The sequence below is a fragment of the Aphelocoma coerulescens genome, assembly GCF_041296385.1.
Source record: "Aphelocoma coerulescens isolate FSJ_1873_10779 chromosome Z unlocalized genomic scaffold, UR_Acoe_1.0 ChrZ, whole genome shotgun sequence".
Taxonomy (NCBI): domain Eukaryota; kingdom Metazoa; phylum Chordata; class Aves; order Passeriformes; family Corvidae; genus Aphelocoma; species Aphelocoma coerulescens.
The window spans coordinates 2779827-2803339 of record NW_027184085.1 but is presented as its reverse complement, the minus strand read 5'-3'; the positions used below and the strand labels follow the sequence as shown (position 1 = coordinate 2803339).

The following is a 23513-nucleotide window of genomic DNA, read 5'->3' as shown; positions in this document are numbered from 1 at the left end:
TTAGTATCTGCCTGTACTGTGGCAGGCATATTTTTTTGTGGACATAAATGCAGTGGGTCAGTCCCTAGAGGATAAACTGGAGTTCAGGACAGCAGACGGGGGTGGGCAGTGTTTTAAGGGAACAGATAAAGCTGCTGATGGCACTTACACAGACAGAGGTTCATCTGCCTCATGGAAAGAGTATGTGCTAAAATCAGACTGGTGAAATGCAGGAAAGGGATTGGTGGGACTGGTCAGGCAATGATCTGTGTGCCGCTGGTTCACCAGATTCATAACTTGGTAAAAGTTGCATGTTAAAAGAGCCTTGATTTTTCTTTGTTTTATAGAAACCTCACAGCCCAGCACCTCTGGGCTACCAGAGATATCTTTGTTTTGTTTTTCAGGTCCAACCTAATGCAAGTCATTGTCAGTGGGTCAACTGATTTACAGCTTTGTTAATTTTCTTTGGACACATGTCTGACTTTTCAAAATCAGCCATTGCTGTTTGCATTCTTATTAACATACGTTAAAGACAGAATTAACCTCTCAGTCTAAACTCTTCTCATTTTTAGATGGGACTCTTTTGGGATGTAAAGGTTAATTTTTCCTTCTGCTTGGTCAGCACAACCAGAAGAATATTGGCATGTCAAGGTTGAAGTAGGTGGCTCACATGCAGACACAATGTTATCCTACATCCGAATCAAGCCTGTACTTAAATCATTTGAGATGCTGCTAATCACTGTGTCACTATTTATACTAGAACTTAAAATGCTTTAGGGATAGCAGAAATAACCCAGGGGGATGAACAGCAGCAGATGATATGCCAGAACACAAATTCTTTGCAAGGAAAGTTCCAAGCATGGATCATGAACCCTGTCAGTCCATCAGGAAGAGGCAATTCCTCTCTTGTCAGAATATCCATGTTTATTACATGAAACACTTGGTGTGTTTGTCTTCTGTGGCAGCCACTGTGTTTGCATACTGTGTTTTAAATATTCAGTGGTAGCTGTAACCTTGCCCTTTGATATGTTAGCAAACACCACAGTTAATCTTCCTCAGCATAAACCTTAGGAGCAGTTGCATTTTGAAGGATGTACAGGTGGGATTCTCAGCAAGTGATGACTCCAGCTTCCTTCTTGCACGTCCAGATGTGTTTTGGAAGATTCAGGTCATCCAGGAGAAATGGTAAAAGGGCCACAATTCAAAATCTTTTCTTCAACCACCAGCACCTCAAAAAATTTAGAAGGAAAAGACCCTTTCATGTCAGGGTGTGTGTGTTCTCTCTTTGCTCATAGCAGTTCTCAGAATTGGTTCATTTCTTGTAGCACCTCCCAGGAACCAGTCTGCTTCATTCAGGAGTTACTGATCTACGAAACATTTAAACAGCACTCTTTTCTCCCCAAAATGGTTCAGAAAGACTGTCTTTGTACCGCCACTGAAATGGTACTGTAACATCCTTTTGGAAATACTTTTCAAGAGGGTGTCTAGGGTAGTGAAGGTAGAAGGGGGTTATGGTTTCTTCACTTTTCCCCAGCCAGGTTTAGCCTTCATTCTAGAAGGCCAGAATGAAGATTCTACGAATCTTTTTTGCAATATGTGAAATGCAAATGCGCTTTGACTCTGCAGGAAACGTTAAGAGCAAATCCCAGCTCTTCCTTAGTCGTGACACTAGATGGCCCCACGACTGAAGCAAACGTCCCAGGAAATACCTGCTGTACTGCGATACCTTTTCTCTGATCTACACAGTACTTTTTACAGGCTGGCAGATTTTATTTTGAAATAAAACAGTAGCTGATGGTCCTATAACAAGTGTTGAAATTAGCAGTGGAAATACCATGTGATACCCAGTGCTGTGGACAGAGCAGACACAGCAGATAGGTCTAACCTAGTGAAGGAATAGTTCATAAAGAGGTAAAGTGGTTTTGCACCACCCAAAAAACACCTTTGATTTTTGGAATAAATGATTCTCTAGTATCAACAGTTTGCTGTAATGATTTCTCTCTCTTCCAAGCGACTGTAAAGAATAGAAAAATAGTCTTTCTGTATACATATTTCTTTTGCACATCTTGTGGGATTTAAAAACATCAGCCTTGGTCAGTAGTAGTTCCTTGGCATCTCCGTGTGCCAGGCACAGGCGGAGAACAGCACAAGCCCTTGATACAGATGGTGGGGCTCTGTTGGCAGTATGAAAGGGACAGAGATCCGTGTGTTTCTTACCTACAGGCAGCACTCTTGGGCTGGGCTTTTTCTTGGGGGTGGATGCAGGCTCTGCTCCATTGGGATAGAAGGGAGGGAAACTGGGGGAATCAAGAATGAATCAAGAAGTAGCAGCCTGTGTAGCTTTACTGTGCAGTGTGATTAGGGATATTTGTGTGTTGTGCAAGCAACAGAAATTGCTGCTCTTTCCCTGTTCATTGAGTAAGTGCCACTTTTTCATGCTCACACTGGGTCCTCATAAGTAATCACAGAATCATAGGAAAGACAGAATATCTCAAGTTGGAGAGGACCCATGAGGGTCATCGAGTCCAACTCCCAATGCCTCCCAGCCTGAAAGAGAAGGGAAATCATTAATTTGCCTAAGTGTGTGTTTGGCCATACGTGCCTTTTCTGTGGTCACAATTTCGAGTCCCAGCGAGGCAGACCAAAGGCAACATGCTGATTTCTAGAGCTCTCATTGTAGCAACTTCTTTTATGACCCTAAAATCTCAGGAGTTTTCTGTAGACACTGAGCATATCTGGCATATTGCATCAGAATAAGGCTTTATTCCAGCATCTTGCATGATTTCTGTTTCCACTGTCCCTGTTCCTCTGCTTGATATTGCATCTGATACTCTCTCGGATGAAGCTTCACTGAATGAAGACAAAGATGTTTTATGCTGCCTTGTTTTTATTGCTGAACCATTTGTGAATGAATTTGGCTTCTCCAGTCTGTGCCAAGAAGTCCATGGGACTGACTCCATATTGAAATTTCTGCATGTTGAGACCTGATTTTGGTCACTCCTGTGTTAAAATTATGCAAGTTTCGTGTTATCCCAATCCACTGATACTTCCAGTGTCTGTGTTTCATTTGTTGTGTTATATATCAAGGCCTATGAAATGGGAGGTGTCAGCAAGTGTTACAGCTGGTCTTTGTAGTAGAGCCATGCAGATCCCAGACCTGTTCTGCAGCCCTCCTTCTCCAGGCACTCAGAGAACAGGTTTCTGGTTGCAAGGGAAGGACACAGCCAGGATGGAGCACGAGATTTCCTTGTACAGCCCATGAAGCAATGAGGTCTGCAAGAGTCCCACCCTGAAATTCACAGCAGCCTGAAAATGTTGGGAGCCATAACCATAGTAAGGGAAGTAAGTTATTTATTCAGCCTTAAAGTAATTTTCTCTTCTCTAGCAAAAGGTTTCTACCCATCCAGTAGCCCTGATAATGTGTAAGAAAAATTAGATTGAAAACCACTTTCCTTGTGTTTATTAACAGTGAGTTGTTTTACAGTTCTTACATGCTGTTGTCTTAATTTGTTTGTTTCCAGAGGCTACATTTAGATGCTGTTTACAGCAATAAAGAGAATATTACATTTGATCTAGAGTTCTGTCTTAATTCACAGGAGGAGATGCGAACAGAAGCTCGTCGGAAAAATCTCCTCATTCTAATTTTTCATTATTTAATCGAGGAAGGGTATGTTTTTTAAATAATAGTGCTCCACCCTTGTGGGATTGTGTGTATCTGACCTGCTGTACTGCATCTTTCTGTCCTCTGTTGGCTGAAAGGGACAGTGTGGGTCTTTGGGTTGATGTGAGAAAGTGGTAAACGACTATTACATATCCTCACAGTTTGCTTTGCTAAATCGTTTGTTTCTAGAACAAAAATGACCTGTATAGTTTAAAAATACCTTAGATCAACCAGCAACGGGTTTTTTTTAAGTAGAGTTTATACTTTTATAAAAATAGGGTTGTGGACAGGTTAAAGATACCATATACTTACTAGTGCCATTGTTTGCTTCTTCTCTCAGAAATCACAGTAAAATAATGACTCTCAGTTTTTTTATCTTTGTTTGTTTGTTTTGGTTTTTTTAAATTACCAGATATGTTGATGCTGCAAATGCTCTGGAGCAAGAGACAAAATTGGGTTTACGTGGCTTTGAAGTTTGTGACAACATTGATCTTGAGACAATTTTGATGGAATATGAAAGCTACTATTTTGTAAAATTTCAAAAGTATCCTAAAATTACCAAAAAGGTCCTGGACACTGGTATGTGGCTCTGTTCCAAAAAGAAACCTTTTGTTTCCAAAGTCTAAAACATGTATTTATCCCTGCTGTGCTCACAGCCCTTGTCATGTATATCAGCATTTAATGTTCCAGCTCTTACAATTACAGATCTGTAGTTCTAGCACATAAGGCACCAGAATTGAGAGATGTGGTTTTGAGACCTTCTGCTTTTCCTTCTTTCTTTATATAAAGGAAACTAGAAGGTGGCATTTTTCTGTCTTTTAAAAGCTACATTGGTATTGGAAAATGTCAGCTAAGCACAAAGCATTATGGCAAAGATATATTTATCCACTTTCTTCTTATGGGGAGAGAATAGTAAATGAATGATACAGAATGAGGCAAATCAGAACATGAGCATACTGTTATGACCCTGAGAGCCTGAATGGGTTTGCACTTGAGCACAAAATGTAACTTGGAGAAGTCAGAAGAGCAACTATGTGAGAATAACTGATGAAGAGCTTGAAGGATATAGGTTTGGATTAGGCATTAGGAAAAATTTCTTCATGGAAAGGGTTGTCAAACTGTGCCACAGGCTGCCCAAGGAAGTGGTGGAGGAACATCCCTGAAAGTGTTCAAAAAATATTTGGATGTGGCACTCAGGGAGGTGGGTCAGAGGTGGCCATTTCAGGCCTACAGGAGTGATTGGACTCGATGGTCTTAGAGATGTCTTCCAACTTACAGGGTTTACTGATTATTTGCATGAAAAAGGGCATGTACATCTACAATGTATGGATTGGTGTTAATACAAAGAGGAAGAACAGCCCTGCAGGACAAAACAAAAAGGACTTTTTATGAATCAAGAATGAAAATGTATTACAAAGAATTTGTTCGCATCATAGTCAAACTGAGCAGTAGTCAAGACTGAATCCATGACCTGAGTGAAAAAAAATCCCAAAAAGCCTTTCTTGGACACTTGAAAACTCTCATTATCCTTTTTTTGGTCAGTAAAGCTTCTCAGGCATGGAGTACTCTGCTATTACCTAAGCTCAGATTTGTGACCATGCTGGCAGGGAGGCATCATCCTTTTTCCCTGAAGCATAAGCCTCTTCTTCTCCTGCGTGAAGTTTGCCCTAAATTGTGTCCATGGCCAGACTTGTATATCTAAACAAAATCCTTGGTGTGATGCTCCTTCCTACTGAATTCTTTGCAACACTCTTGGCAAGTCCTACAGAAACAAGCTGGTCGTTCCCATGCTGAATTCCAGTTGGAAGTGTTGTAGATACACCCACAAGATTACAGGCTTCTCCATGAGCTCTGCTGCCCCTAAAGACAGCATGCTCCCAAGCTGCTTCAGGGAAAGAGCTGCTTGGGAAGGATTATTTTAGGCAAGTGTGTGAGAATCATGAGTGGAAGAGCATTGTACAGAGAACACTGAAAGGGGACGTGTTTTGGAACAACCAGGGGCATGCTGGTAGCTAGCATACAAACCCTTGGCTTTATGAGTTCACATCTGGGCTTTGAGAGTTTGACATTTTGTGGAAAAAAGCTATCTTTTGACAGAAATTGTTTCAAATTGTATAAATGCAAAAGATAATATAGTTTGACACCCAGCATTGCAATGTGGCATTTATTCTGTCTTGTTATGTTGAACATGATTCCTCTTCAGAGAAGCAAGGCAAATTCATATTTCCCAATTCAGCAATGAAAAAAATTATTAGCATTAAATAAGCATTCTGTGTGATATATTAAATTATTGTACTTAATCTAATTTCTGGTAGTGTCCATTTTACCATGAACATGATACTGGTTTTAAAATGTAAGCAGAGAAATCAAAGACTGAATGAGCTAAAATGTAACATGCTTAAAGCAAAACTACTCTCATCAACACCAGTTTGTTTTCAATAAGTTTTTTGCAAGCTTGCAGTGCTTTTACTCACACTGTTCCCGTTTATGCGTTACTATTTCCAAGGTCATTAATGTGTGCTTAAAAATATTTTTAAAGGGGAAAAAAAAAGGTTCAAATTGCCCTTTTTTATATCCTTAATTATTTTCCATTTTAATATTAATTTTGCCACAGCAGAAAATAAACAACAGCTGAGAAGTGGGGGAAGAGCAAAAAGGTAAGAGAAATGTGTGGGCTATTTTTATGGGCAAAAAATTTTCCCAGTAAAAGCAATATGCACAATGGTTAAAATAATGTTGTAATACCTGGGGAGTAGCAAAGCCTAGAGCCATGCTTCTGACTGTGTGGAGCATTTTTTCTGTATGTGTTAGAGGAAACTAGAGATTCATTTCTCAAATGGAGAAGCAGACAATTTACAGAGCTTCTGCAGTGTGGATAAAGTGGTGGGGCCGTGTTTGAAAAAAGCAAGCATTGAACTCTGCTGTGATTGAAATTAATGCCATAACTTGAGTGGAAGCAAAGTTAGCCCAGAAGTGCTTTATTTGACAGCTCTGGTTTTTAATCTTTTGGTATTTTGAAAAAAAAGGAGAAATTTTGGAAGTCTTGCATTGTTTTTCTTAATTCTAGGACAGCAAGTTCTTCTCAGAATGTACCAAGGGTCAAACAACAGACAGTGCAACGAGCGGTGTCAAAAACTTCACCTGGGAGTACAACGGAACCTAAATCCTCCACCAAGGGGAACCCCAGACAGGTTTAAACAAGTTTTATCTTGGCAGCAGTACAGTTGAAATTAATGTGATTTTATCTGGGGAGTCGATAGGCAGCAAGAGATGGGAGTAACACGATTAATATTTGTGCAAATAATGGGTTTTACTGATTATGTCACTTAAGGATTATGGGTGCAAGACTTCAAGAGGATTTCTGGCTGTGAGCTGGGAGGCAGTCACAGGCAAAAATTAGAGGAAAAGGAGGCATATAATTCAATGTACACTGAAAGCAATCAGGGTTTTTCCATTAATACCAATATATTCATCCTTTAGTGCCAGAAAGCCAAACAAAGAAGTAAAGAAGAAAGCCTGGTATCAGTTGTAAGCATCTTCACAGTGCATAAGTTGTTTGAGACTGGGGGAGTCATTTGGCTCTGTAATGCTCATGTCTGAGAGTCTCATTTTGGTAAGATTGCTGTGAAATCTACTTCATTATCATCCCTTTACAGAGGATGAAGCAGGAACAGCAGGTTGGTTGGTGGGCAAGCACTGGGTCTACTGCAGAATTTTTTTATGGGCTTGGCTATAATTCTGCACCAAGAGGAGCTCATCTCTGACCTGTTGTTACCCCTAAAAATACCCCAAAACATTACCTTTTGGATTTTACAGCAATAACTGCTGTGAAGTGAATACATAATCCTAAAATAGCTCCTCATTTCTGAGTTGACATGCTGTGCCTTGTATTTGGCCTGTCATTTCCACTGTTCATAAGTATTGCTTCTTATGTAAAATGCAGTTTTCTGCTCTGTACATGGAATAACTTCTCTGCTGAGCTCCAGAGCCATGGCTTTCACTGCTGTCACCAGCCAGGTGAAGTCTAACTAAATGTACAGTGGTGTTTGAATGATCGGTATTACTCTTGGAACTTCATCTGGGCTTGTATGAAGAGATGGGATGATACCTATAATGTAATATCTTCAATTCGTCTACCTGGCAACACATCTGTTTTAAAATGCATTTCTCTTTAGAATAGTGATGGTGCAGATACTCTGGATCAATCTGACTTTGGCTTAAGCATCTCAGGAATCAGCAAAACTGGAGTAGACAGCTCTCACCCAAGAAAGGTTGGTGGAAACCTGGTGTGTGGTTTATCAGAGAAATATGAATGTAGAAAAAAAAAACCCACAAAGGTTTTCAAAAATATAAAATGGTAGGGTTTCTGTCTATTTTTATATAAAATGTTTCTGTATAGTCAGCTGAAGGGTCAGTTTTATAATTTGGGTAATAATTCTTTGCATATGACGCACTTTTTGCATGAAATGCTATTTAAAACATACTCAGGGAGGAATATTTATTTTTTTAAAACCCAGTGGTAAATAACTATGGTTGAAGATAAATTTTGAATTCCTGAATGAGGTGATGAAAGGCTCTGCAGTTAAATTGTTGAATTGACTGAGTTGTGTGTTCTGTCCCCATTGCTACTATGGGTTTTGTGTCAATTTTTGCCATAATTAGGACTGAATATGCAGTAAGGAAACACACTGCTGTAATTGCAAGCAAAATTTGGTCCAGTGTATTTTTAAGAGTAGTGGTACCATTGTGGTAAAGTTTACTGTAGCATTTTTTTCTCCTTTAGGGCCAAATAATTGACTTCCACAAGATGATTCAGGATGCTGTCAGAGTGTCACCAGATGGAATTCCCTTGAACAGCCTTAATTATGATCCAGATCCATCAGTAAGTGTTTCTGTTCATATTTCCATCCAGTCAGTATGAACTTGAGTTTTGCATAGCCAGGAACAAAGTCAAATACTGCAACAATGTTGGTTTTGTTCCCAAGTGCTAAAAAAGGGCTTAGATTTCTGAGAGGTGTATTTCCTCCTTGAAGGGACAGTCACACTTGATAGTGGTCTAATTTGATGACAGTTGTTTACTCTGATCATGAAAGCAGGCAACAAATAAAAAGGATACCTTATGATGAAAAAAAGTAAAAATAATTGCAGACACCTGCAGAACTTCTGGGGGTGAAATTCCGGTTCCTTTCAAATCAGTATGTCTCTAGCATTCGCCTCAGCTGAGACAACGCCAGAGTTTAGATGGTTGAGATAAATTCTCTGTTAATGCTCCAGACACAAGCCAGAACTTCTCAGAGAGTGCATCCAGCTTACGTGGTGCTCATCTGCCTGGCAACTGCTGCACTGGAAGAAACTATCCAAAAAGAGAATGTCACAAATCTGTGACCTACAGTTACATTTTTCCCTGCTCTTAATCTATGTAGGGCATATTTAGGACTATAAGTGCAATAAGAAAGCTGATCATTTTAATGTTGATTCAAGTTAGATTCCGTCAGAGGAAAAGATGACTTACTGCAAATATTGTTTACTTCAAAATCTTTATTATTACCCGTATTTCTGCAGCTTTAAAAGTTGATATTACTATGATGTATCAGTTTTTAAAAAAATATTTAATAGTTTTCTAAAAATCCTTGCAGTCTGACAAAAACTTATGTTTTTATCTTTCAGGAACGATTATTGAAACCTCTTAGTGCTTTCATTGGCATGACTGGTGAAATGAGGGAACTTGCAATGGTTGTAAGCAAAGTAAGAGCAGATCTCCATGTTGTTTGTAGAGAGATGTTGGTTATCTTTGTCATCTGGGAATGCTATTTGTTTCTTTCTGCTGTCACTGATAGTGCTTATTCCTGAATGTGCAAGTTATTTTTTTTTCCACATAGCTCCCCAACAAGTAATTTCTTTACATGTAGTGATGTTTCTTGCTGCTACACAATGGGAGGAAATAATTAAGGCCATTCCTTTCTATTGAGGAACAGGTAATTTAATCATGCTGTGGAGACTGTCATGGCTTTCCTCTTTGCTCTTAGTGCTACAAAAAATGTACAGTACTTTACTGAAAAGAGAGATTTAAATATATTAGCTAATACCAACTATTATCTAATGTTTTGTCTATCTGTGATCAGATGGTGGGAGAAGCCTTGATTCCACCCTTTGGTTGAAGTTTCCATTCAAGGCATAGGGCTGTAGTCAGTGTGGATGGTGTGCCAGTATCACAGCAGTATCTGAATTCTGAATGTATCTACAAGGTGACATCTACCAAAAATGATTATTAAACCTTGATATTCCAGCTTGGTTTAGAATCAGAGAATCATTTAGGTTGGAAAAGCCACCTAAGGTCATCAGGTCAAACTGAGATAAACAAAATTGCCCAATCAAAATTTATAAGGAAATGACATTTATTATGCGACCGAAATATCGGTTTCAAAAGCCACCATCGAGAAAAGCAGCACCGAGCCCGGGGTCGGAGCTGGGTGAACACGCATAGATCTGATCTCTATCGCACCAGACATCCCAAGTTCACGGCTGCTGCTTTGGCTGGTCCCTTCTTATACAGTTTTTGGGTGAAGTCCGAATTAATTCTATTCTTCTCGTATTCATGAAGTTTTCTTGTCCCGGAGTTGGGCTGCACAAAGCCTTTCCTGGGTCTGATGAATCGTCCATCCTGGGTGATGAGTGGGTCATTTCTGCTGATGGATGGGCCATCTCTGGTTCCTGGAACCAGATGAGATGTAGATACCAGAAGGTGGTAATCAAGTCGTCATAGTGCAAATGTCCCGGTGATAAGATCCAACCCCACCTAGGTCGAATCCTCACTTATTGTGAGGAACTTTTTTTGGTATTGTGAAATTTTTCTCTCAGCCAAGCCGGTGGGGGGTGGGGTTTGAAACTTTGTCTCTGCATGGTCTGATTACATTCTAGTTTTATATATAATAGCACGAATTACATACTTTATTTATAAAAAAACCATTCCCCCTGCACTGACAAGGCCACCACTAATGCATGTCCCCAAGTGCCACATCCACATGGCATTTAAACCCCAGGGATGAGGATTCTACCACTGCCCTAGGTAGCCTGTGCCAAGGCTTGACAACTATTTCCATGAAGAAATTGCTCCTGATGTCCACCCTGAGCCTCCCCTGGCCCAGCCTGAGGCCGTTCCCTTTCCTCCTGTCCCTGTTCCCTGGGAGCAGAGCCCGACCCCCCCGGCTGCCCCCTCCTGTCAGGGACTTGTGCAGAGCCACAAGGTCCCCCCTGAGCCTCCTTTGCTCCAGCCTGAGCCCCTTTCCCAGCTCCCTCAGCCGCTCCTGGGGCTCCAGCCCCTTCCCAGCTCCGTTCCCTGCCCTGGACACGCTCCAGCCCCTCAATGTCTCTCTTGTCCTGAGGGGCCCAGAGCTGTCCCCAGCACTGGAGGTGCCTCAGCAGTGCCGGCACAGGGGACGGGCCCTGCCCTGGGGCTGTGGCCACACCCTGGCTGGGACAGCCCAGGGGCCACTGGCCTAATACTTGTCCTGTGCGTTGCTTTGTGCTGCCTGCAGGATCTGCACTCCCTGTGCATTCTCACGTGGTGCAGTTGAGAGATGCTGTAATTGTAAGCTCTGCAAGCAGTGCCCTCATCTCAGCACTGCTGGAGCAGCATCAATGATAGACCATATCCCAGGGCAGGCTTGGGGATTCTTCCAGGATGTACAGCTTGACCCCTGGAGGGAACCACGGCATTGTCAGCAGCATTTCGTTTCACTCCTGGGTTGAGGTGCAGTCTAACAAAGAGGTTCTGGGCTGCTGGGGATCCGTGGGTACAGCACAGGTAGATGCTTAGCATCCACCCCCTGTGGATGAGTCACTCATCCCAAAGGATTCATGGCACCACAGTGTTGGTAATGACTTTCTGGATATAAACCTCACAAGTGGTGTCACCTTGGGTAAACCTGCTTATAATCATCTTTCTAAAAAGCCTGGAAGACTTTGCTTACAGATTTTTATAGCTGTGTATGGCCCAAATTCTTGGTCTGCAAGTCTTGCATTTGTTGTTTAGTAGAACTTAAGAAATGTCTTAGGAAATTTCCAGCCTTAAAGTAAGAAAATTCTCATCTGTTTCAATTCCTGTCTGGTCTTTAATTTATGGCAGACCTTTAAAATAATGTTGTTCTTGCTGCTACACTAACCAAAAAAGCAATAAAAAATTGCTTTCCCTTTGTTATGGTATGTTTTTTGAATTGTGCTCCATTATGGTATGTTCCTAGTTGCTATGGTAATCAACACTGTATAAATCAATAAAAATAAATAGCATGTGATATCTATTTCATAACACAATCTAATTTAATTTGGAAACAACTATGGAAGTCTCTACTTAATAGCAGAAATCTGGTTCATCTTAATTCACTGTTAATAGAAAGGGAAAGTGTAATCTACTCTATATAAATAATTTTTTCTAATTGTATTAAATCATCTTTCCCCCTTGGATACAGCCACATAATTTTTCTTCAGTCTATGTGGACTATTTTTGTTTGAGAGCAGAATTTATCCTGATTATTTGTACTGAGGATATGATATTTTTTGCAGAACAATTAGCCCCTGGAACACAAAGCCACAAAATATTATGAAGGCAAATGGAAAAATTCATAGAAGATTTGCAAAGTTTGATGAATTAAATGAAATTAATTTAGTGAGTGCTTCAGGGCATAGACTAATTACTGTCTATTGTTTGATAGGTGCTTAGGGGAAAAGTTTCTTCCTGTTGCAGTTTCTCACAGATTTTCTTGCAGCATGTAAAATCTTGCATAGTGTGCAGTAAATAGCAATTTTTCACTGTTACTTACAACACAAGTAATAATATAAGTAATAGGTAATAACATTATAATAGGTAATAACATAAGTGGTAGGTGCAGCCATAAAGTTACTGAGCATCAAGTTTAAAAAAAACCAAAGTATTTTCATGTTGCACATGAGGGAGCTGTGGAACTTGTGACTACAGAATAAACATGTTTAAAAAAGAGGAAAGAGAAATTCACTGAAGACTGAATGTCAAAAGGTGTTTCAACTCAAAGACTAAGATGTAATTTGAATCATTGAAGTCCATGGATGGGTGTAAGCTTGAACCAACACGTCAACTACTATTGCTTTTACTTCTTTTTTTAAACATCCAGTACTTGCAGCAATAGATACAAAATATTAGGGTTGGCAAACCTTCATATCACGATCGTTCTTGATATGTTTGTTGGTTACTAAATCGAACTCACAGAAAACAGATCTGAGGAAGATACACATTTATGTTATATTATCATATATTTTTATATGCTGAGCTCAGCATGTACATTTTGCAGGAATACATCAGGGAAACTGGGGCCTGGAGGGGAAGTGGAGGGGAAATGATTGCTGTGTATGCCTCCCTCCTGGGAGATCCCTGGTAGCTAGGGTTAAATAATACAGCCTGTATCACTTAACAGCACTCTTATTTTATCGCTGAGTCGATCCTTTTACTTTGCCAGAGGTCATTATCCTAGTGCAGAAGGAGTTTTACTAACAAGATGTGATGTGTGTTGCAGGACATTTATCTCCATAAGCCGAACGTGAAGTGGGATGATATTATAGGACTGGATGCAGCTAAAAGGCTGGTCAAGGAAGCAGTTGTTTACCCCATAAAGGTAAGGTGCTACATAGGCTTGAGAAACCCCGTGCTGGGCTTGCTAGCTTGTTTCCTTGTAATTACAGTGGTGTTTTAAGAGTTCTCACTATTTCTGTGCTTTTTTAGGCCACTCATGTTAGAACTGTTGGTGTTCCTGTTCCCTGTCAGAACTATTCCTGTTCCATCTGGAACAGCACATGCATTCTCCTATAGGAAAATTACCTTTCACTATTAAAATTGTAAGAGTTAGGTACAATTCTTTGGCACCTTTGGCATTGTAAGGAGTGCTGGATTTGTCCTACAATAATTCCATGAAAAATGACTTACAGAAGAGAATATCACATCAATTGCATTTGAAAAAAAAAGAAAAACCACTGAAAACAGATTTCAAATGTTAAATAGTGTTTTATCTCAGTACTCAGATTGTACTGTCACATTGTTTTGGTGCAGTTTTATGCCTCTCTTCAAATTTCTTATGTTTCTTGAATGTGGTAGGAGCAGTGAAGGTGCAATCCTTGCAGTTTGTTTAGATGATACATTTTTAATCCCTGAATTACTTTTCTGTTTCTACAGTATCCAGAGCTGTTTACTGGCATTCTGTCCCCTTGGAAAGGTTTATTGCTGTATGGACCACCAGGTATGGAGGGCTTTTTACCACATCTTTGTGTTTGTCACTGCTTCTTGTTTTGTCCCACGGATAAATCATTGCTGTTAATTAGATCAGATTGAAAAAAAAGGACGTGTTCTGTACATAAATTAAAAGGAGAGACTGTTGGATGGTTATGTCCATCTCTGACACTCAAACCTGGCCCTTGTCCTGAGCTTTGGCTATTTTTATACTCAAATCTTCCAGACACAGTACTTACACTAACAATTCAGGGGAGTGAAAACTCAGATCTTTGTTTTCACTCAGCTTGGACCATTTTAATCAAGTTTGGCATGAGCCTAATCCTATGATACGTCAATAAATCTGCCATGGGCTTACCTCCATAGTGAAAAATGTCCTTCCTTTCTTCTGCTTTTAGGGGTTGTTTTGGGAATGGGATGGAAGCTTTGCCTTCTGCCAGCTGGGTGTTTTCCTGTGCAGCTTCCCTGCTCCTTCTGCCCCACTTCGACACGGAGGTGTGGCTGGAAGGGGACAGAGGGCACAAGAACCACCCGAGTCAAGTTGCAAAGCATGTCTCTGCAGTGTTCCTTTTGTTCCTTTGAATGTTTAGATGTTCCTGCCACAGAAGGCATCTGACCACTTCAGCATGCACTACTTCACGATTTGGAGAATGCAATTTGCAGTTCTGTATTACCTCAGTTTCTCCAGACAATCCTGAAAGGGCCACAATATATTCCGAGGGCTGGAGCCCCTCTGCTCTGCAGCCAGCCTGGGACAGCTGGGGGTGCTCAGCTGCACAAGAGAAGGCTCCAGGGAGAGCTCAGAGCCCCTGGCAGGGCCTAAAGGGGCTCCAGGAGAGCTGCAGAGGGACTGGGGACAAGGCATGGAGGGACAGGACACAGGGAATGGCTTCCCAGTGCCAGAGGGCAGGGACAGATGGGATATTGGGAAGGAATTGCTGTCTGTGAGGGTGGGGAGGCCCTGGCACAGGGTGCCCAGAGCAGCTGTGGCTGCCCCTGGATCCCTGGCAGTGTCCAAGGACAGGTTGGACAGGGCTCTGAGCAATGTGGGATAGTGGAAGATGTCCCTGCCCATGGCAGGGTGTTGGACTCAATGTCGTTTAAAGGTCCCTTTGAACCCAAACCATTCTATGTGGTTTTTACTGTTTTTTCCTGACTGGTAGCAAAATGAGGGGAATTTATTCAAATGTTTGCATTGTATTCCTTTGGAGAGTGAACTTCTCAAACACTGTTGTTTGTAGGTACTGGAAAAACTCTGCTTGCTAAGGCTGTTGCCACAGAATGCAATACAACCTTTTTCAACATATCAGCATCCACCATTGTCAGCAAATGGAGGGGTGACTCAGAAAAACTTGTCCGGGTAAGAATTATTCTCTCATTCATTATATTTTAACATCATGTTCCCACTTAAAGAACTGGGGTTCAGCACAGAACTGGAAACAAGTGTTCCTCTGATACTCATAATCTTTCCTGATTTAGACAGAACATGACTTTGTTTATACCTAGTTCTGAAAGCAGGAATAATATCACTTCTGCAGAAGTCTCATAATGGATTCTTGCTGTGGGACTTCAGTTCTGTAATGTAAGATGGAGCAGATGTTCTGAAGGCAGCAGAGATCTTTGAGTGCCTGATTAGGAGTCAGACAGTCAGAGTTCCAACTTAGTGTGTGCTTAGTGACCCATTCAGAGCACTTCACATCCATTTTGCAGGGGTTGGCTCCTAGGCGCCCTGCAAAATGTTATTTAGATTCCCAAATCTCTATTGTTCTTCATGGCACAAAATGGGCAAAGAACTCCCAGTCACAAAGATCTTCCAGTCAAGTGCAGATGTAATGTTGTTTCAAGGAAGGTAGTTTGGTGGTAAATGGGTAAATCCATTTTTGTATATACCCTAGCGAGAAGTGTGCATGGCTCAGCTGTGGTACAAAAATATTCAGGGGTTCAGGTGTAACATCCTTACCCATCTGAATCTCTCCATAATATCTACCAGCTCAGTGGAAATCCACAAGCCCTTAGCCTGCCTTACCCTCATCTCTTGAGCTGCACTTTAAGTAAATGCAGAGCTCTTGGAAACAACCACAGCAAACTGTTCTCTGCAAATGGCATTCCAGGCATTATTATTCTCTCTTGAAATGTAGGCAATGGCTACAGCACACTCACTAGTCCTGCCTCCTTTGTCCTTTAAAATAGCACATTTTTCTTCTGACATTGCCTCCCTCTTTTACTGATGCTCTTGACATCTGTCCTCATTAGCTTCCTGGAATTTTCTTTTCTGGCAGGAGTATGTGGGGACAGTCTGGTTTCTGCCACCATCATCCAAATGGTTTTTGAACATGCCACAACATTTGCATTGATACTGAATTTGTGGCATTTTGCCCTTAATTAAACTAATGGCAGAATCAAAAAATGAAGTAAGATTGTGGATTGGGAGAGCTCTAAGAAAAGTATTGTGTGAATTTATATCCTAAAATCACATGAGGCTGGCAAAGGAGTTTTCTGAAGTTGGGGGAAGGATATATGGGGTTTGTGGTCATTTGGGAGCATATCCACTCATCCTGTTTTCCTCAGTTCTACACTGTATTTGTGTGATTTTATATATTTTATGTATTATATGTTATATATTATATTTCTAGTAAAATTGTATACTGGTCATGGTCTACTTGTTAGTCTGGGCACATAATTTAAACCCTGTGTTTCATGCTTACAGTGAAGAAAACAATACGTATCTTTTAAAATTGTATTTTTTTAAGTATTCAGATTTAAAAGTGATGGACTAATATATATTGTTAGTGATACTTACCTAAAAAGCCAAAAAGCATTTTACTGAAGAAGAACTGACAGTGTGTTCTTACTCCTAACACAGGCCTCTCCATGTCTACAGAAAATTAGATGAAACTTTGTTCTCCAAAGAGCAGATCCACATTTTATGTTTCAGCTTAATAGTCCATTTTTAAAAATCTTGATTGTTCAAGCAATTTATATTTGTTTTGTTCAGGAAAAAAAATGAGTGTTTGATTCTTATCAAAAGAATCAGTCCTTTTTCTTTCATTATGCTTCAGCTGACCTGAAATTTTTTTTCCTCAAATCTTTATTTTAAAAAAACGTACAAATGGAGCAACAACAAAAGGCACATGTTTAGTCTCAATAACAATTTAGGAGTTCCCTGAATCCTCTGTTGGATCATTTTCTTCTATCCCATTATTTTCAGAGGACTCTGATAGGATTTAGACAGAAAGATTTACACATAAAGACAGGATTACAAGGCTGTGTTCTTTATATCTCCTTTACAAACCTCTCAGAATCTGAGAGGACTCAGGGAACCTCAGCCTACTCAGAGCCTTTTGCCAGCAGATATCCTTTGGGATGTGGGTGCTGTTAATTTATCTTCTTCCATGCCAGTGGCCTTTGGTGTTTTCTTGTGTTAGTTTCTCTTTCACATTTACTCTTCTCTCCAAACAGGTGTTGTTTGAGCTCGCCCGGTACCATGCTCCTTCCACAATTTTCTTGGATGAGCTGGAGTCAGTTATGAGTCAAAGAGGCACTGCTCCTGGGTAACTGGTGGGACCACTTTGGGGATTAAAAGAGAGAGGTGTAGTGGTTGTATCAGTCACAGCAGAGAAGCAAGACAGGTTGTGTGAGGATTAGCAAGGGGCTGCAGGGGCAACAAGAAGGAGGGAGGGGCAGGAGTTTACAACCAGTTGTGCTGTGCTTTAACGGGATTTGAAATGGAAATAAAGGCAGTGGTGGGGGGGAAACAACAGGTGAATTGTTAGAGGTAAGTTAGAAGCAGCTTATTTTGTGACACTTTGAACATAGGCATAGCAGAGTAATAGGGAGGGTACACAGTGGACTGGCATTTTCGTTGGTGACAGATTTTGGTGGCATTGTCAGGGCTTCCCATTGCAGGAGTGGGAGGATGTTGTTACTTTCATCCAAGATGTAGACAGTTTTTAGTTAAAAACACATTTAGAAGATTTGGGATGGGAAAGAAGCAGGATAAATATAAAAATATTGTTATAACCATTAGGAACCCATTACAGTGGATTTTACATGCAGTGAATTACATGATCACTTTATTTATATTGTATTGTATGTTTATATTATATGCCTACTGCTTATAAATAGAATATGCCCTATTGTAAAGATACTACTTGTAGTCATTCTCACTTAATAGATGCAAATAATGTGCCAAATTTCTCCTTCATGTGTACTTTTAAAAGCTCTCATTAACATTACTGGGTTATATATTCTAATAAGGATTTTTATCCTAGATGTTGTACTTATTTTTACATGTACTTATTAAATACTGACTTGGCATTGATGTTTGAATGCCTTTGCAGAAATAAGTCATTAAACCTGAAATTCAGCCCTTACTATCTAAGGTCCTGATGTTTTTCCTGGGTTTGATCCAGGAGTTTCCAAGAGCTTCACATCTGGAACCAAGAGTTCCAGCTGGTTTTCTGCAAAACAGATTACCTGTATCAGGGCCAGAATTCTTAGCACTTTGCTTAAGTTCTCCTTTCTTGAAGAAGGATTCTGTGTCGTCTCTGCCCCATTTCTAAACTTGTATCAGTATGGCATATTTTTCTGTTTCTTTTGATAGAACATTTTGCAAAATGTTGAATTCAGTAGTAGGTTTATCTTCTTGTGGCCACTTCACATTAACTCACAGAAAAATGCTACCCTGAAGAGGTAGGTGTACAAGTTATTTAATGGCAACTATCACATTTTAAGAATTCCCTACTATAGATCAATCAATCAATCAATTGGAGCCTTAGCTCTTTTACAGTAAATGTTGGTCTTGCATGGAGATTAACATGAAGAAAAAAATAAAAATAAATATTTTCTTTGGATCCAGTGATAATGAATTCTCCTCACTTTAATGCACTGAAAAGAGTCAATTTAAGTAATCATTAGAAAGCTTGATTTTAATACTTAGATGTTAGCTAATGGAGCTTAATCATGCTTTGAACTGGGGCAAAACTGTGACAAGGGCTCAGTTGCTGTGAATGACGCTGTATAAATAAAGATGATTACTTTAATGCACTGAGCAAATAATATTTCTCTGAATCTTGGTAGTGGTGAACATGAAGGAAGTCGGCGGATGAAAACAGAATTACTGGTGCAGATGGATGGCTTGGCCCAATCTGATGATCTTGTATTTGTTTTAGCAGCTTCCAATCTGCCATGGTAAGAGATCCAGAGAGTACATTTTGAATACATTTTCATGAGCTTCTAAGCACAGATAAAGATTTTATTTAGACTTCTGCAGAAAAAGCCTTGATATTTGGTTAAAGCATTTAAAGATTAATTTGGAGCTTTTACTTTAAACTCTTCAATTCTTGCTATTTGTGTCACATGAGAATAATCCATAATAAAGTCAACATATGCTGGTTGTACCAGCTGCTAATATTTAAAATGGAGTATTTGACTTTATAGGCAAGTTATTTACTATGTTTAAGCTAAGAAGGGTTTTCAGCCTGGAACTGTAAGGTGCTTAAAACATCTGGCGCTTAGAAAGATACTCCATAAATAGGAATGTTGGATTTTACTGGTATCAAATGTGACTCTGAAAAGTGACGGATGAAATTCTTCAGTTTCTTTAACACAATTTAGTATAGAAGGAAAAACAATTTAAAATTGGAACTGGGGAATTTCATCATGTTGGTTCTCAAACTGGGCAGGGCAAGTTCCAATGTATTGGGAACAGGGCAAGCTGGAGAGGATGAAGAAGGGAAGTAACATTTGTAGTGTAACAGCTGTGGATGCTCAGGAGAGGAGTTGCTGATCCTCATAGCACTGAGATCTTTCTGGATACCCCTGTTCCTAAAGGCACATGGACCTAAGTGTGTCTATTCCCCTCTCACATGTAGAGGAGCACAAGCTTGGAGTCAGAAAAGCAGAAGACAGCAGTCCTGTTTCCAGGGAACTTCAAGCCATGGTCTGGGAGTCGTTTGCTGGAGCCCAGTGGGAGGTGTTCCCAGGAGTGACCTTGTGTGAGCAGAATTTCAGCAGCATTTCAAGTAGCAAAATTTGAAATTTGACTTGAAGGTGCTTCGTTTAGTGAGGTGACGCTTGCCCAGCTCTGCAGTGTGACAGCCACAGAGCAGGGCACCCAAAACCAGCTGGGAGTCAGAGAGGGCTCTGCACCCACAGAACCACAGGCTTCATTCATGGATTGTTTTTCAAGATCAGTGATTTTTGGCTGAATCTTACAAAGTTGCCATGGGGACAAATGTTGGAAAAGTCGCTCTGTGTGACTGGAGGGCTCTGGGTTGTGATCAGCAGGCTGTTGGGAGTGTCTGAGTCTGAATGCCACTGGGTGTGTAACCACAGCTGCTTCCTTTTAACTACTTATAAAAACGTCTAAAGTCCTAGAGCATATGTTATTTTGAACATACAAATGCACATTTGTGCATATCACCAAATGTTCTCTCACAAAGTCTGTGGTAATGTTTATTCCTCTTGTCAGCTGATCCTCTCCTTGGCAGGCCTGGATAAAAAGGTCCAGGGAGCAGGTAGATAGAATTAAACAACAGAAGTGGAGTTTTTGCCTGGGAACTGAGGCTCAAAGGTAGTATTTTCAATCAGTCCCATGTGGCAGGTAAGCCCAGCTTGTCTTGTGCAGGGCTTCCAGGCTTTTTAACTGAGAGAATGGCTGTGTGAACACCTAGAATTTGTGTAGAAGTTAGCTGTACAAATTAGGCTGGTCCCTGCCCTGGGCCAAAAGTGTGAGTACAGAGCCACCACGGGCTTTTTTTTATAACCATAATAGCAAAGTTTCTATGTTGGTTTGGGGGAATTTATGTCTTGGACAAACTCATGAATTTAAATCAGTGCAAAATCCACCCCATTTTGGTACAGTATCTATATAAAAGGAACTGCTCTGAATTCAATTTAATTATGTTCCAGTTGTGTAAGAAAATGCTGAAAAAGGTAACTGCTCTCTGTGTGGACAGTTAAGTTTGAAAGAGAATTAATACAGTATTAATACATTTTTCTCTTTGTTAGTAATACACTGTAAATGTTTATGTCATTGCAACATCATTGCCCTTTGAGAAGAAGAAGAAGCTCTGCGCAGTGCATTGCACCTTTCTGTGGTGTCTTAAATTGTTCTGTGAGATAATTATCCATGCAGAGAGATTTCTGCATGTGTTTTGTTATCCTGTGTCTGCCTTACACAATCAGTAAGGTTTCTGGGAAGTTGTGTAAAATATACAGAATTCAGTTTTGAATATTTTACATATTTGATTTTTGATCATTTTGTAATAGTGAAGTTCTAATTTCTGCAAAATTGCTTCTTTGAAACATCAGAAATGACAGCCCTTTTTTTAAGGTTGATGCACCATGACAAGGTTTCTGTTTTGAGGGACCTGCCCTGAAACAAAGCTGTCAGTCTGTGTTGGGACCAGGGTGGCAGCTGAGGTGTTCACTTCTGAGTTTTATATCTGAGACTTTAGAGCTTCCTTTTGGACTTTCCTTCTTGTGGGCAGGTTGGATTTTGCTCTTTCTTAAGCAAACCTAACCCATGAGTGTACTGACTAGAGTGTCTGGCAGAAATGTACCTACCACAGAGAAAATGCTCTGAGAAGTGGCTGAGCAAATGCTTAGAAAGATGTTTGAGGGAAAAGTCTGAGCTTTCACGTCATTGAGGTTCTCCAGCCTCGAGGAGTTTGGGATTGTCTGCCTCCAGACAGGTCAGCAGGTTTTGAACCTCTTTTAGGATCCCAACTATATATTTACAGATTATTTTTATGAGCATTAGGTGACATTTAGCCCCACTGTCAGACCCAGACTTCATCTCCACAGGAATATTTCATAACAAAATTTCAAAATACCTACTGCTACCTAAGTTGGGGCTTCACAGCACAGCCCTGTGCTCTTGCAAACATTTGTTGTTAAGCTGGATTTCAAGAGATTTGTTTAACATGGATATTTATTGATCAGGGAAAAAAAAATAGTACCAAGCTGCTTTTAGAAGAATGAAAAGAAGCCTAAACAAAGCTCTTTACGCTGTCCTAAGCTCCACTGCAGCTATTGATCTTCCTCTTCAGCCTGTGCTTGTTGCCCAGCGCTGCTTCCTGCTGCTCATCTGCAAGATGTTTCTAGACAAATTACTTGTTGAAATGACTGAATGTAATTAAATAAAATAATGGCCTCGTTAGTGAAGGAATAAAGAGATCCTTAATCATGTAGTGAATGTTTCTTAATGTATCAGGATATTTAATTCAGTTTTCATTGTAGTGCTGTTTTCTTCTCATCCTTACCCTCAGGGTGGGTGAAGTTTTGGTGCAGGCCAATAGATTCTTACCTTCCAACCCAAACCATTCTGTGATTCTGTGATGCCTCCTAACGTTGATTACAAAAATTCACCCATCTTATGGATCTGTAGAGCTTTGTTTATCTTTTCATGAGCATCTCTCAGTACTCCCATTGGCTATTGTTTCAGAGAATATTTAGGTTGGCTCAGGGCTTTGTATTCTGCTCTGGTTAATGTCACTTAGCCTTGCATTTGATCACTGACAAAAAACAATTCAGCAAACAACCTAAACACTTCAGATAACAAAAACATTGTTTCTGTATTTCCCTCTTCAGCCAGCAGGTCACTGTAACCTTCTGGATAAACAGAATCATAGAATCACAGAATCAGGGAATGGTTTGGGTTGGCAGGGACTTTAGAGCACATCTAGTTGCACTCTCCTGCCACGGGCAGGGACACCTTTCACTAGACCAGGTTGTTCAAGCAACCTGTTCTTGAACACTTCAGGTATGGTGCAGCCACAGAGCAACTGTGGCAGGGCTTCTCTGGGCAGAGCAGAGAGACTTCTTTGGAGACTTACTCACAGAACATGGCTAAGGAGGCTTATCAAACTGTGACCTTGGGACCTGAAGCAGAAGGAGTGATGGAAAATGTCATCATTTGGAGGATTTCCAGGCTATTTGCAGAGACTGGCTGTGCTTGTCCTTCTGCAAAGGTTTTTTAGAGTACCTGTGTGGGCACCTCTAAGACCCTGAGAACTTCTACCCTCTTTACACAGATGATGTTAATATGGGTATTAATATGGGTAAATAACAGCAAAGTGTTGTCAGCCAGAGTAATTCTTTCCAGCCAAGCAAGGCAATTTTAAGAACTTGAGCTGAAAAATACATTTGGAAGGTGAAAGGAGACTGATGTGGTTCTTTGTCTGTTCTGGGCGGGACCCTGTGCAAGAGGTGTTGCACTTAACACTGGACAGCACCTGAAACAGCCAAAAAATATCAACAATAATAATATCAATATAGCGACAGCTGTTGATTAACAAATTCTGGTATTTACTTCTGAGGCCTTGCTAAGAAGCACAAGGATGCATCTGAGTGCATTCCTGTTGTCCTCTGGATTCCTGGTTTTCTGATTTTTGTGTTCATTGCTTGGATTAGTGCATGTGGAACAAGGTTTCCCAAGCCAAGATATTTTTTCTGGGGAGAGGGACATTTCTGTTCCTGCTGAGCTGACAGCCAGGCATGCTGAGGTCTGGCAGGCACCTGTATAAGGGTTTGGGAGCCCATTTTTGGTTTTTTTTTTTTTATCATCTGCTATGCCATAGAAAGCATTTGGTATTAAAAAAATAAGGAAAAGTCACCAAA

General features: G+C 40.4%; 1 protein-coding gene across 2 annotated transcripts in view; it reads left to right on the top strand.

Moving 5' to 3' along the window:
- Positions 1-23513, top strand: part of KATNAL2 (katanin catalytic subunit A1 like 2) — a 29149-nt gene that overhangs the window by 2883 nt on the left and 2753 nt on the right. The window contains exons 2-13 of one of the 2 annotated variants that reach the window (XM_069001072.1): positions 3576-3646; positions 4053-4219; positions 6258-6297; positions 6708-6831; positions 7816-7911; positions 8424-8522; positions 9308-9385; positions 13183-13281; positions 13836-13899; positions 15131-15249; positions 17349-17440; positions 18969-19079. In XM_069001072.1, the coding sequence (XP_068857173.1) occupies positions 3576-3646; positions 4053-4219; positions 6258-6297; positions 6708-6831; positions 7816-7911; positions 8424-8522; positions 9308-9385; positions 13183-13281; positions 13836-13899; positions 15131-15249; positions 17349-17440; positions 18969-19079 (1160 nt within the window). Of the gene's footprint in view, positions 1-3575; positions 3647-4052; positions 4220-6254; positions 6298-6707; positions 6832-7815; positions 7912-8423; positions 8523-9307; positions 9386-13182; positions 13282-13835; positions 13900-15130; positions 15250-17348; positions 17441-18968; positions 19080-23513 lie in introns of both variants that reach the window. The other variant, XM_069001071.1, reaches the window with a different exon arrangement.